Here is a 15,748-nt window from a genome sequence, read left to right on the forward strand (position 1 = left end):
GTTTATAACGCTATGTCAATAAAAACAATTCAATCTCCCCCAAGTATCCCTGTAACACTCTTATGGAGAAAGGTGAGGCCATATGAGGTGCTGAAGACATTTTATTATTTGAGGTTAGGGAGGGCATAGTAATTAGAAGAATTTAGGGAATGGAGCAGGAGAGCAATGAAGGAGAGAGGAGGAGACGAAGGCGCGAGGAGAGAAAACTCTGCGTAGAAAACATGAGTTTTCTTAGATTCCACTCATGGACATGTGTTCTCACAATTTCCTTTAGAATATTCTGATAAAAGTCAGAATTCATTGTTTAATCAATGATGGCAAACCGTCCTGACCCATGTTTCACAGATAGTTTGAGGTTGTCATTCTGTATTTCAGTGGGGGTTTGTTATCCATACAAAACACTTCTCATTTAAACCAAAAAGCTTTATTTTGGTCTCATCCAGCCAAAAACTTTGTTCTTATATCTTTGTGGCATTTCCACTTTTCCAGATGATGTTTAGCAAACTGCAAATGGGCAGCAAAGTTATTCTTGGAGAACAATCTTGCTATGGACACCATTGCCCTCCTGTTGGTGGACTTGTGAACATTGATATTTGCTAATATGAGAGAGTTCTTTAGTTGCTTTGAACTTACCTTGGGTAAGAGATGTAATTCATTCAGCTGCGGCAAGAAAAACTAAATCTCCGAGCACTAACAAATACTCGGAGGACCCTTGAGCATGCTCGAAAAATCTCGAGTAACGTGTATATTTGCTCATCACTAGTCATTATATAAGATGTATACTGCATTTTATACCATTTATCCATTTATTGCAGGCACTATCTCAATCCTGCAATTGACTCTGAGCTAGTGGTGCAGGCCAGGTGTTATGGTGTGTCCTTTACACTTACCATACAAAGGGATTCCTGCCTTTTTCACTTTGTAGCACATACATAAATGTATACATGGAAATAATTATTTAACAGTACTGAACTGTGTACCTGTGAATCCAACATTATAAAATAAATAAACTACTTAGAATCTGTAGAATCTGTTTCTTTGCTTCTCTCCCTGCTCTTCGCAATTCCTCCCACTCCCCTCTCCATAGAGTATAATATGCTGTGTAACCTGACACTTCACTGCTGGTCATCCAGTTGGGAATGATCAGTTCAGGGAGTTGGGAAGAAGTGGGTCATAAGTAAGAAAGAACAGTTCTATGGTGAGATACAGTATATTACACTTTTTTTTTAGATTTGCTTGTACTTAGATTTGTTCAAAGTTTGTTGAAAGTACAATTCCCACTTCAGTCTTTCAGAACCTACAACAAAATCTTTAGTTTTGGCAAGAGATTCCCTCGAGTCACCGGAGCGGGCAACTGAAACACCGTGCCATGTTCCTGTAAGGTCAGCGTATTCTCTTGAAGAGGGTGTTGTAAAGTTTACCAGTCTGGAAGGTAGGTTCTGCACAGGGTTAATACACTTTATGTAGATGTAATGGGAATAGTATTTTAAAAATATTATGATATAAATGTGTTTCCAGTGTTTAAGTTCCAAAACATTTTATAAGCATTGCCAAAAATCTTCTAGACCCTAATGATGATTTCTTGTTTTACATAGTGGATGAGAGGCACAGTTGTTTTGGTGAATAATTAGCCTCCCTTATGATCTTGTAAGGTTTTCCTGGAGCCGTTAAATTAAATAACGCACTCTTTTCTATATATTGTATCTGAGCTAAAATCAACTCATAAACTCAAAACAGATTAATACATCTATAATATAACGCTGGGAGCGTCACTCTGTCCGAAGCCTCTATAGACTGCGCAAGCGCAAGCGCCGGCGCAGTCTGGGCCTCACAGAGCGACGCTCCCGGGAGATCGCGGTATGCGTAAGCACTGAACGCATACCGCGATCTCCACCGGAGAGTCAGGGACCGCCAGGAGGGAGGGTAAGTATACTCACCTTTCCCGGTTCCAGCGCTGCTTGCGGCTCCGTCTCCCGGCTCCTCTGCTCCCGGCTCCGGAGGGCGCGGACTGCACAGGCGCCGATTCCTGCTGCCGGAATCGGCGCCTGCGCAGTCCGCGCTTTACGGCGCCATTTTCTTGAAGACACACTCCGGCTCCACTGCAGGTGTGTCTTCAAGAAAATGGCGCCGGAAAGCGCGGACTGCGCAGGCGCCGATTCCTGCTGCCGGAATCGGCGCCTGCGCAGTCCCCGCTTTCCGGCGCCATTTTCTTGAAGACATACCTGCAGTGGAGCCGGACGATAGGTGAGTATGGTATTTTTTTTTTTTTATATGGCAGCAGCATTCGGGGGCATACACACTGGAGCGGGGGGCATATAATACAATGGTGGCGCAGGATGGGAGCAGCACATGACAGAACGGGCGCAGGATGGCAGCAGCACATGACAGAACGGGCGCAGGATGGCCGCAGCACATGACAGAACGGGCGCAGGATGGCCGCAGCACATGACAGAACGGGCGCAGGATGGCAGCAGCACATGACAGAACGGGCGCAGGATGGCCGCAGCACATGACAGAACGGGCGCAGGATGGCAGCAGCACATGACAGAACGGGCGCAGGATGGCAGCAGCACATGACAGAACGGGCTCAGGATGGCCGCAGCACATGACAGAACGGGCGCAGGATGGCCGCAGCACATGACAGAACGGGCGCAGGATGGCCGCAGCACATGACAGAACGGGCGCAGGATGGCAGCAGCACATGACAGAACGGGCGCAGGATGGCAGCAGCACATGACAGAACGGGCGCAGGATGGCCGCAGCACATGACAGAACGGGCGCAGGATGGCAGCAGCACATGACAGAACGGGCTCAGGATGGCCGCAGCACATGACAGAACGGCCGCAGGATGGCCGCAGCACATGACAGAACGGGCGCAGGATGGCCGCAGCACATGACAGAACGGGCGCAGGATGGCCGCAGCACATGACAGAACGGGCGCAGGATGGCAGCAGCACATGACAGAACGGGCGCAGGATGGCAGCAGCACATGACAGAACGGGCGCAGGTTGGCCGCAGCACATGACAGAACGGGCACAGGATGGCAGCAGCACATGACAGAACGGGCGCAGGATGGCAGCAGCACATGTCAGAACGGGCGCAGGATGGCCGCAGCACATGACAGAACGGGCGCAGGATGGCAGCAGCACATGACAGAACGGGCGCAGGATGGCAGCAGCACATGTCAGAACGGGCGCAGGATGGCCGCAGCACATGACAGAACGGGCGCAGGATGGCAGCAGCACATGACAGAACGGGCGCAGGATGGCCGCAACACATGACAGAACGGGCGCAGGATGGCAGCAGCACATGTCAGAACGGGCGCAGGATGGCCGCAGCACATGACAGAACGGGCGCAGGATGGCAGCAGCACATGACAGAACGGGCGCAGGATGGCCGCAGCACATGACAGAACGGGCGCAGGATGGCAGCAGCACATGACAGAACGGGCGCAGGATGGCAGCAGCACATGTCAGAACGGGCGCAGGATGGCCGCAGCACATGACAGAACGGGCGCAGGATGGCAGCAGCACATGACAGAACGGGCGCAGGATGGCCGCAACACATGACAGAACGGGCGCAGGATGGCAGCAGCACATGTCAGAACGGGCGCAGGATGGCCGCAGCACATGACAGAACGGGCGCAGGATGGCAGCAGCACATGACAGAACGGGCGCAGGATGGCCGCAGCACATGACAGAACGGGCGCAGGATGGCAGCAGCACATGACAGAACGGGCGAAGGATGGCAGCAGCACATGACAGAACGGGCGAAGGATGGCAGCAGCACATGACAGAACGGGCGCAGGATGGCAGCAGCACATGACAGAACGGGCGCAGGATGGCAGCAGCACATGACAGAACGGGCGCAGGATGGCAGCAGCACATGACAGAACGGGCGCAGGATGGCAGCAGCACATGACAGAACGGGCGCAGGATGGCAGCAGCACATGACAGAACGGGCGCAGGATGGCAGCAGCACATGACAGAACGGGCACAGGATGGCAGCAGCACATGACAGAACGGGCGCAGGATGGCAGCAGCACATGACAGAACGGGCGCAGGATGGCAGCAGCACATGACAGAACGGGCGCAGGATGGCAGCAGCACTTGACAGAACGGGCGCAGGATGGCAGCAGCAAATGACAGAACGGGGACGCAGGATGGGAGCAGCAAATGACAGGATGGGAGCAGCAAATGACAGAATGGAGGTGCAGGATGGGAGCAGCACATGACAGAACGGGGGCGCAGGATGGGAGCAGCACATGACAGAACGGGGGCGCAGGATGGGAGCAGCACATGACAGGATGGGGGCGCAGGATGGAGCAGCACATACCAGGATGGAGACCATATACCAATATAAATGCTCGCCACCCGGGCGTAGAACGGGTTCAATAGCTAGTGCAGAGTATAATGAGCCATAAAGTAGCAATTGTTATAACGCTGAGGATGCCTATACATATACTTTCTCAATCATTGAAGATAAATATTTGTTTTACAGTTTTGAAGGAGGAGGAAAACCCTCATAGATTCATAAATAGATTTTTTTATAGACTTGATGAGGCTGGTGTACTAACTAGTGATATTCAAGCGGTAAACTGCTCGAGTGCTTGGTACTAGAATTGAGTAGGTTGGACTCTCGGATCTGCTTGTCTCGAGTACCGAGCATCATATAAGTCAATGAAGAACTCGAGCATTTTTCACTTAATGGCCAGGTAGGAGAGGGAGATAGGAAAGGGAGAGATCTCCACCTATCTATATCTATCTCTGATAGAGAGATAGATAGATACATAGATAGAGATAAAGATAGTGATATAAACAGATATAGATAAATGATGGATGGATAGATATACATAGCTAAATAGATAAATATACCCGTCTTCATTGCGGCATGTGGCTTTGGTGATTCAAATGAGCGTCTTACAGCAAGAAAGAATAGACATGTCTCCAACTCACAAAGAGTCCGGCTGACAGAGGAGTCAGTAGGGGAATTCCTGGCTCAGATGGTTCAAATGAGCTTATTACAATGACTTGAGTGAGCACCACGTGATAATCGGCACTACTCAATACTTGATCAAGCAGCCCCATTCTCAATCGAGTATCAAGTAGTGCCGAGCATACTTCCCCTCCACTAGTACTGGGTATGGAAAAACATATCAATGTGACACATATCACATCAATGTGACACAAAAACATATCAATGTGTCCTTTTTTATAGCTGTAATACCAACGGGAGCATTTTCAAAAATAGTTTTTTTAAGCCAATTCAACATATATTTTCAACGTCAGTACAACCGCCTCATCAGGTCTAAAGCTCTTTTTAATAATATGTGCAATATGTATTGTGAAATCTTGGTAATCATTCCATGATTTCTATTTTTTTTTTTAATAGGCTACACCCAGGACAATCTGGCTTTATGTATCAAAATCTACCCTGTAAAAAGAAAACAGGAGTATTGTTGACAATAACAACTTGAGTCAAACTCTCCATTTTCTCTGTAGTTTAGAAAATGAATATTGCTGTGGGGAAAAAGCTACTTTTTCTGCGACAGTTTTAATAAATGAAGGCCTATTTGTTAATAGAACCTATCCTATATCTGTAAGTTATCACTTATACTTCCTCAGACCTCAGCATGGGAGTGTTTGGGTTTCAGAGAGGCTGCCTCATGTAATTCAGCTTCCTCACGAGAAGACAGACCAGCAAACCACATTACTGATCAGTAATAATGATGTAATACTGAAGACCCTCAAATAATCTGCAATTCTACAGATCTACAATATATAACGCATGTTTAACAACCTGGTCTAAGGCTACTTTCACACTAGCGTCGGATTCGACGCTAGCGTTTGATGCGCTGCACAACGGGTGCAGCGGATGCATTTCTCCGGCGCATCCGCTGCCCCATTGTGAGGGGCGGGGAGGTGGGGGCGGAGTTCCGGCCGCGCATGCGCGGTCGGAAAAAAGCGGTCCGTCGGCAGCAAAAAACGTTAGTTAACGTTTTTGCTCCCGGCGGTCCGCCACAACATGGCGACGTGTGACAATAAGTCGCAATGTGTCAGTAATGTTACTCTATGGGGCAAAAACGCATCCTGCAAACAACTTTGCAGGATGCGTTTTTTCCCCTAAACGACGCATTGTGACGTATTCAAAAAAACGGCAGTGTGAAAGTGGCCTAAGCTGAAGGCACTGATCCTTGTTGCAGTTAACATTAGGGTCTTATTGTGACGTATGCGACCACTCACACAAATGAAATCATCAGTACTCATGAAAGAAATCTAAGACATGTCCATTTCTGGTGTGATTTGTGGGCCAAACTCACTCATTCAGGTGAATGGACTAGTGAAAATAACAGACAGCAAACAGATGCCATCCGTTTGGGAATTCCAGCTGGCTTGGCAGGAACGACTTGACTTGGACATTATTCTAAGGGTTAGTGTAAAAATCAGTTAATAAATGTATTCTGAAATATACATACATACAGAAATGTGAATAATGCCTAAGGGAGCGTTCAGATGAGCATATTATAACACTGTTATTGTGCTAATATATTATCTAAAGCCCTGTGAAATGTACTATGAGATGATACATGCTGGAGTTATCTGTCTGTGGTATATTTGAACTGGGGCACTGTTTTGTGGGGATATATTTAATTTTGCCACAAAAAGGAGGGGGGGATTGGCCACTTTTTATCCCTTTGAGGTGCATACAAACATGATATTGTTCAGTGGTGATATAGACAATGAAAAGATGGAATCTAAACAGTAAACTATCCTTTGGTATGAGAGCACCTCCCCTGTTAAATATACTATAGGGGAGATTTGTGAGACCTGGGGAGACCTATACATGTTATTTTGTACCAATGCTTGACTAGTAGGTATAATCCCCTTCTCTTCTTTAAGGTATTGTGTTACTATCTTCCCTAGATTTCTGTGATTCTGTGCAATATCTGCCTGTATACTTCAATCTCTTCTAAATTTTTGGTCTGTTTTTTTTTCTTGGCTAAAACCCCTCTTTCATATTTCACGTACCATATGGTATATCAGAACTAGGGTACTATGTTGATCTAATAACATATGGCACCTTATTGATAACTCTTTGCGCCCTATGTACGTGTTATAAAGTTATTTATGGAGAGGGAGGGATAGCCATCGATGAGTGGGGGCGCCATTGCGCAGGACTAAGGGTGCCATCCTCCGCTTGTAGGCAGGGAGACAATAGTAACATAATAGGGATTGCTCTCTCCTTTTCCTTCATTGATAATATTTCATACAGATTTTTTTTTCTTGGTGTTATTATATGTATTTTAGTAGTGTATTAAAAGTTAAGTTTTATTAATAAGTATACCGGTATATAATTTGGTGCTGTTCGGTGAATTGATCTCAGATGGAGTAGAAAAATCTGGCGACAGATTCCCAGCTGAGCCCAACATCGATCACTATATTGACCAGAGCAGTACCTTTGCTCCATTTATTCTGTATAGAACTGCTGACGATATCCGAGTAGAACGGCCGGCCATCTAAGGCAGTCATATACAGAATGAAAGGATCGTCGGTGAGCAAGCTTTTATGCCCTGCTCTGGTGATCAGTGAGTGTCTCAATGGAGGGACCTCCACAATCTAGAAGTTCTCAGTTCTTCTTACCAGAATCCCCGTCAAGTTCTAAACGAGATGTTAGATTAGCGCGTACAGCACAGTCGCGAAGCTCGGCCGAATCATCTTCTTTCATGCGATTTGTTGTGTCAGTGATAAGTTTCAATTAGATAAAGCATGGGAAATAAACATTAACTTTGAGAAAGTGAGCCATTTTTACAATTAGCCAGGCATTCTTTTGTAATCCTCTAATTAGTCAATTAGCTGTGCGCTGATGCAGACTGCTCCCTCTGTAGTTGACAGTGCTGTGAAGCCCTGCTAATGTTCTGGACCAAAAAATACAAGTAGTGCCATTTATATCCGATGTGTGAACAGCTCTACATGTAAATAGTTTTTACAAACTCTAAACTACCTTGCTCAGAGCGAAGTCGTTTTTATCCAGAGCTTCCAGGATCTCATGATAGACTGTGGCGTTTTCAGGAGACGGCACGAGTGTGGCAGGACAATTAAGCAGTTGACAGCTATGTATACTCTTTTAATGCATTCAATACAGATCATCCTCTTACAGCATCACATTCGCAAGACAGCAAATCAATGAAGTACAAAAGCTTTAAGGACAGCCAGAGCTGGGATACAGCGCTAATGGTAAACGTGCCCCAGGTAAAATGACATAACATCTTTTCAGTCTGTTTCATCTCATATTTGTTATAGATCCTGTGATAGTGTAAAGTGCCTTGTAAAGAATTAGAGACGTGCCCGTTGTTATGCAGGCGACCGGTGCGAGGCTTGTTAAAGGAACAGTGCAAGTGGAAATAAGCGTTACGTCACCGCACCTTTATTAATGAAAAATAGATGTTGCTTGTTGACTTGCTGTACAGCCATTTGACTGTTAGATAACGAAAGCCCCTAAAGTTTCTAAGCTGTCTCTAAGGCTACATTCACACATCCGTGTTTGAATGTTACCATCCCAAGGGAAAAGGAACGATTTTTTTCTCCGGTGTCATCCTAGTTTTTTATTACTTAATAAAAATAATAACTTATTAATTACTTAATTTTTATTACTTGACTTATAACAATGGATCAGTTAAAAAAACGGATAAAGCTCCGATAAAAAACTGAAGAATAAAGGATGCCTTTAGCGCGTCATCCATTTTACACGGATCCTCTTAGATTTTAATGGCCAAGTCTGATCCGTAAAACTGATGAGAATAGGACATGCTCTGAATCTCACAGGCCAGAGTCAAAGCTACGTTTTTAAGAGATCATTTACACGATCATATTATACAGATGTATGCTTTCCATGTGAAAATCCGACCGCACACTGACCTGATCTAATTCAATAGGGCTGTTCAGATAACATGTTTTTATGTTAAGAAAATCGAAGCATATTTTATCCTCTTCCAAGTATTGGATGAGACCCACCTATACAAATCTATGGGTGTGCCAAAAATTCTGATCCCATACAGATCACCCATATAACATCTGATTTTTACAGATACATTTCCATCATTAACCTGTATTTGGTCATGTACATTTTAAAATGTTGATGCATAAATATGGAGGCCGCACAGTCCGAATTTTGATATAAGATGAGCATAGGACATGCTTTGAGTTTTACAGACCTGAGACACAGATCCATTTTTTAAAGGTGATGTATATATGACTCAGTGAAGCTTTATAGGCCAGAGTGCTGTCCGAGAAAACAACGGACACTTTGACGAGATGCCACTTGGATGCTTGAATGTAGCCTTAGGCTAGACTCTCACACCCGTATTAGTGTTCATATAACCATATTTTTGTTCCATCCGTGAAAAACAAAACACACTTCAATGTACCTGGCTATATTTTGCAGCCCCATAGACCATAAATTGTGTAGAGGAGTGTATGCCTCGCTCTCACAGGGCATTTCAAAGCCTCGTTATGGGGTGCATGAGGGTTCTAGCAGCTGGACCCCAGTGATTAGTTATTACCTGTTCCATTACACACCATAAGTCCATGCCTGTAGTAGGCACAATCTGATCCTCATGCCAAGAGACATATTACTTGTGTGGTGTACATGCTGTATAGCTTTAAATAATATTCTTCCAGTATTAGTTGATTTTTGGCCATGAGATTGAAAGAAACATAATAAGGGTCTTCATTGTCTTGGAAGTCCCTTATCTAACTTTAAAGCAACATTTTTATTCCAATCTTTCCTAATTATGTATGTCATGTGTTATAAGAATATTAAAATACTTACTGACCTCCATCTTCACTGGTGTCCAGCACTGAAAACCAAGGAGAATTCACTTGCACTACATTACATATATTGTTAGGATATATTAGGCAAAAATAATTACTGATTCATCTGTTTTAAAGGGAACCTGTCACTTGTTTCACGCTGTTCTAACCATGGGCAGCATGAATCAATGCCTGGCTGCATAACTGTAGCCAGGTAGATTGTTCTCTAAAATGCTACGGTGTTTCAGATAAAAAATGTAGTTCCAAGATTTGGCTGGGAACCATAGCCAGAGACGTGAATAGTCTGTTCACGTCACAACGCCAGGTGAGAGTTGCTGTGGGAGAGATCTGTCAATCACCTGAAACTGCGCTGGGAGAAACCAACCGGGATCAGTGCCGGAGGAGTCTTGACTTTGGTTCCCAGCTAGATCTTCTAACTATGCTTGAGCATTTCAGAGAAAAATATACCTGGCTACTATCGTGGAGCCAAGCTCTGGTTCTTACGGCCTCATGTTTGGGCAGCATTAATTGAATAACAAGTTGCCTTTAAGAACGAGTCCTAAAACATTTGCTGTTTTAAACCAACCCAATGAAATCAGCAGAGTCCCAGAAGAAATGTTCCGGTATTCGCTAATACGGCGAGACGCTTGTAGAGATACTGAAGCTTCTGCATGAGGTGCAGTGTTTCTCTGGTTACACACTGTTACACACCTAATTGTTCTAAATGATAGGCAATGACAACATTAAAATGTTCAGCTTCCATGCAACACAAATCTGAATATTCATCTGTATCATCATCAGGGGATTACCTGATATGTAGAAAGAATACCTGCTGAATGCAAACAAGCCATTAGCCGTCGTGGCACTCTATTTTCCTCCATGAGGCAGAGCGAGCAGAATTATCTTCACCCAATGATTGCCCTGTACATGTGGCAGAAGTTACATTGGGAGATATTTTCAGATTCTATTCGGCTAGCGCTCTTCATTATCACAAATGCCGTTATCATCTCTTCATCTCTTTATAGGGTGACATGAGTACACATGGAAGTCTGTGACAAGGAAATCAGCAGCAGCGCCAGAGATACATTCATATTCACATAGTAGCATGCCAAGTATTGCTCGAATCTTACATCCTCTTATATACTTATGACAGTGTAAAAATGAGAATCCAAAGCCCATGCTGAGAATAATATGGTGACCTTAATTTCCTCGTCTGAGCGCTCCATTTTTATTATGTCCCACTTGCGAGGAGATTCCATGTAGACATTAAGTGCCACTCTCGTGTAAGTGTTTTGTCAAAGGGTGGCAAGCATTGCTCTGTGTGACCTTCATTACATATTATTCCTGTACCAGGAGACACACCGGTTTGGATAGAAATGAAAAATGTTACACACTCAGCTGGTTAAATGCTGCAGGGGATTGTGAGAATGTCTTACCCTGAATACTATATCAAAACTTATATCTCTTTATCTTGTTGCCTTAAAAAAACATCATTAGCCCGCAGCAGAAAGTGATGGTCAGATAAATAATTTGTACCGCATGAATATCTGCGACATGAGCCGGCCAGGAACTGCTTTTTATTCTCTGGTTTCATTGATTTTTAAGGAGTTATAGCAAATAATTCTTAAAATATGAATCAAAGGAGAAAAAAAATGAGTGTCACTTTGTTATACTTTAGAAGCCGCAAAGCGCTGTCTTCAGGCAACCACACCGGATATCAGAATATCAAGGTCTAAAAGGATTTTTCATGTTGGATATTGAGCCTGTTGAGAGTAAAGCTGAGAATTGTCAATTACAGTCTCCTGATCTCCCTGCAGTGGTTGAGGAGGTCACTTATACAGGTAAGAGTGCATGATCAATTAACATTTCCATGATGAAGTCAGAGATCCAGATGTTATTTAAATTAACCTTTGAATTAGAATTTAAAAATAAAATAAAGTTGCCTTACAAATTCCCTACTACTCTTCATCCAATGCTGCAGACACCCCGCCAGTCCCTACTTTCTATTCCAGCAATCAACAAATCCTTCAAGAACAGGATGTCTATAGATCAGCTCTGCAGATCCTGTTCTGGGTGATGGACAAATGACTGATGCAGCAAATAACTGGCTGTCTGTCAAGAGAAAGTACCAGCAGAGCGTCCTGGGCAGCATTGGAAGTGGAGTTTTGTGGGATGAAAAACGTGAGTAGAGATGTGCGGATACCTGGATGTTTGGGTCAGTCGGGTTTGGCCAAACAGTTACAAAAAGATCAGGTTTGGGTACCAGAACAGTACCCAAACCCAGACCCCATTTACTTGAATGGGGGCTCAAACATCCAGTATTTGCCATGCTGTCATGTGCATAACAGCGTGGAAAACACCGCTGCCGATCGGCGGTAAAATCATCACCGCTGGTTCCCGCACTGTCAAAAGACAGCATGAGTGTGCAGCTGTGATCGGAGGTATAAAGTTTACCTCCGGTCACTGGTGTCAGCTGATTGGACTACTGCTCCCATCAGCTGTTGCTAATAACAGCGAGAGCAGGAGTGGCTGATTGGAGTATTCATCAGCTGGCGCCCGAGCTGTAAATAAATTAAAAAAAAAACCTGTGTGGGTTTCCCTATATTTTTGATTGCCACCCAGGCATAACTCAGCTGTCAGCTTCAGGAAGGTTGGTCTATAAGACACCTATCCATTACTAATCCTTTAGTTGTATGGTAAATGAAGACACAGCCAGGATAAAGTCCTTTATTTGAAATAAAACAAAACACACTTTTCCATTTTTATTTAAAAATAACAAACACAGTTATACTCTCTTAACACCCATTCCACCGTAGTCCTCGTCTTCTGTAATAAAACAAAAATAAAAAACAACAATATCCCTCACCTGTCCGTCGTTCTGTCCCACGCTGTAATCCATGTCTGGGGGATAAACCGTTTTCAACCTGGACGGTGCAAAGATGTGACCATCTAGGCTGAGAACTACTGGGAGAATGAGCTTCTGTGAGCTCAGCCTCAGTGACTAGCGGTGAAGTCATTGAAGTTACCACAGGTCACTGAGTCTGTGTTCCCAGCCGGCATATGAACTGCAGTGACCTCGGTGAGATCCCTGCTAGCACAGTGAGAAAAAGTCTCACGTGTAGGGGCGAGTTCATCGCAGTTTGATGGGAGAATTTCACTTTGGTGAATTTGAACTGGTTGCTGTGACATCGGGCAACTCACGGCAATCCATCGAAGTGATGTGGGCGTGCATAATTTAAACAGGACACTGACTGAGCTGTGACTGAAACGGTGAAATGTGCCACCCGTATGACTGAAAGAAAAGGTATGTGAGGGAATCCCCTAACGATATAAAGTGTTTTTTTAAACATAATATGGGGATCTTTTCTTCTCATTGCATCAATAACAACACACTGGGGTCAGTTGAATAGCTAATAATGATGTGACAGGTTTCCTTTAAAGTGGTTTTCAATAATTAAGCCATGCGGCACCTTTAATCAGCTATTCACAATATACAATATCAATGTGGCCAAAGATAACAAGAAGTCTTTAATCTGATCATGGCGGGCAGTGGTCAGCTCTTGGTTTGGGGGGGATGGCTAAGGTTGCTGGAGACTGATATATTTATGTCAAAAGTAGACTAGGCTGTGACTATAGTAGAATAGCGCAATATCCTGTAACAATCTGCTCATAAACAACAAGCTCGCTCAATGCTAAGGGGAGTATGACGACAGATGAAGACCTTTTTAAGAGGTGTATTCACTACCTGGACAGAATGCCTTATAAAAATAAATACTGTCTGCACCATAGCCGCTCCAGCCGTGTTGACGCCAGGTTTTCCGGGGCTCTCGTGATATTGTCAGGAAAGCCTTACAAGCCATCAGCGGCCACATTTTGGATGCTGCATTCTCACTTCTTCCGCTTGTCCAAGATTCATCCACAAGAGGGTAGCTAATAGACTGCAGGGCTCACATTGCATAACAATGTCACACAGGTAAGACCTGGCACCAACATTGCTGAAACGTCACTGGTGTGGGAGGTAGTATCTGGGTTTTTTTTGTTTTACAATTGGGAATTCTTCATTTAAAAAAGGGTTTCCAGGTAGTGGACAGCCCCTTTAAAAAGGTTTTCTGACCAATAAACATGTACCAGCATCTTTGCATATGTTATATACATTAAGAAACTGTCCAGGCAACTAGTATAAGGCTGTGGTCAGATGGTCGTGTGTTCTGTCATGCAAGAGAATCGGACTGAAGATGCTAATGACACTGGGCTCAAACTCTGACTCAGTTGTCATCTTAGTGTGATCCAATTCTCTTGGATTTGAGAAACTTATCACATGTGCGGAGAAGACAGAGAACTTAATTTATCCATTGTCTGTGTCCACAGATGTCGGACCGCACTCAGAGGATATCCGTGTGCAGTCCAATGTTTCACACGCACCCATAGACTTGTGTGCATGGCCCAATTATAATAATTATCGAATGTCGAATCAGCATGAAAGAAAAAGCGCTAGTCAGCACTGCCCCGTGGTATAACATTGGGCCGAGTACCCAATAATCAGATGGCGCTCTTCTTATTACACGCTCGTGTGAGTGCGCTCTGAAAGACATCAAGGACAGAAAAGCGTTCCACTCATGTTGATCTGCCCGTAAACGCTCATTGCCATAGGACCGAGCCTATTATGTGCTATTTTTGGAATTCGATTTGCTGAAAATAAAGCCGCGTTGATATTACAGCAAAGACATGCAGCTAAATCCTGCTTTTAATTAAAAAGGAAGGAAATAAAAGGGTAGTGGAATGAATTCCTGGACACAAGGTGTAAATGTGTGATTTAGAAACTGGAAGCTGGATCCACATTAACATTAATAAACTAAATGTTAAAGTCGCATTACAATTAAAATTGTATGAGGCCGTGCTTTCAGTTTTATGCTCCGATAATAAGTGAACTAAAAGTCTGGCATTCAGAGAACACAAGAACAAGCTGGGTAATTGGTACAGCGGCGCCCATAAAGCACTCATTATAATATTTTTACTGTATCAGAAAGAAGACTTCCCGGGATTCTTTATTTATTTTTCTTACCGGAATGAAAGCTTTTTTGTTTGTTACTTTGAAGGAGCCATATCCCATGTTGCTTGTTTGAGACCTAATTACCACATATTTTAGCCAAAGGAAGAAATCGGAGAAAATCATTCATTTTTATGATTATTGTTGTTTTATTATGGCTTTAGTTTGGTTTTGGCTCTTTCTCTTATCTCATTGTGTCTTTTTTTTTTTTTTTACTCTTGATGTTTCCATTTCACGTCTGCAATAAGGATTGATTTATCATATCTTGTATCCTTCTTGTAAAAGTGCAAGAATGAAAAATGAGCGCCAGTGTCAAGGAGATGAGAGGCATAAAATTCAAGAAGCCAGAATAATGTCATGTTTTTTTGTCTTCTACTTAAAATGAGGGTAAAAAGTACAGGCTAAGCAAACCTTTCATAAAGCAATAGATGTGCGAGGAAAATAAAGAATGTTTTGGAAATCCTCTCTAGTAGTTGCATTTTGGGCTAATTTGCTGAGCTTTTGTTTTGCTGGTACTCACTGTGTATGTTCAGAACTGTGTGGAAGCAATTGGCAGCTAACTGTTCAGTAGAAATATAGCTGGATAAAAATAAATTATGTGTGCTTTTATTTCTGTATAAAAGAACAATACAATTTTTTGTCGTATGAGAAAGCATGCCGAAAGCTGCATTTTAAGTATCATCTATATTACTTAGAGATTTTGGCACTGGTAGAAATAGTACAGAAATGCTTTTTTATACCGCTATGTGTTGAGATTGCGGATCGTAAATTTCTCTGGTGAACTGCCCCATTTGCAGCGTGTATTGGGGCAAATTTATCAATGCTGTGTTGACAGTCTAAAAATGTGCCAGAATTGTCACAGTGCTTAATGTGAGTTTACACCAACTATTAG

General features: G+C 43.6%; 1 protein-coding gene across 2 annotated transcripts in view; it reads left to right on the forward strand.

Annotated features, from left to right (window-relative positions):
- The window catches only part of ZBBX (zinc finger B-box domain containing), a 357,196-nt gene that overhangs the window by 256,234 nt on the left and 85,214 nt on the right, over window positions 1-15,748 (forward strand). Inside the window, exons 15-17 of one of the 2 annotated variants that reach the window (XM_069727388.1) lie at window positions 1,287-1,432; window positions 8,158-8,249; window positions 11,488-11,650. In XM_069727388.1, coding sequence (XP_069583489.1) covers window positions 1,287-1,432; window positions 8,158-8,249; window positions 11,488-11,650 — 401 coding nt within the window. The remainder of the gene's footprint in view (window positions 1-1,286; window positions 1,433-8,157; window positions 8,250-11,487; window positions 11,651-15,748) is intronic. The other variant, XM_069727390.1, reaches the window with a different exon arrangement.

This window comes from Ranitomeya imitator, chromosome 5 (genome assembly GCF_032444005.1).
Source record: "Ranitomeya imitator isolate aRanImi1 chromosome 5, aRanImi1.pri, whole genome shotgun sequence".
In the NCBI taxonomy this organism is placed as follows: domain Eukaryota; kingdom Metazoa; phylum Chordata; class Amphibia; order Anura; family Dendrobatidae; genus Ranitomeya; species Ranitomeya imitator.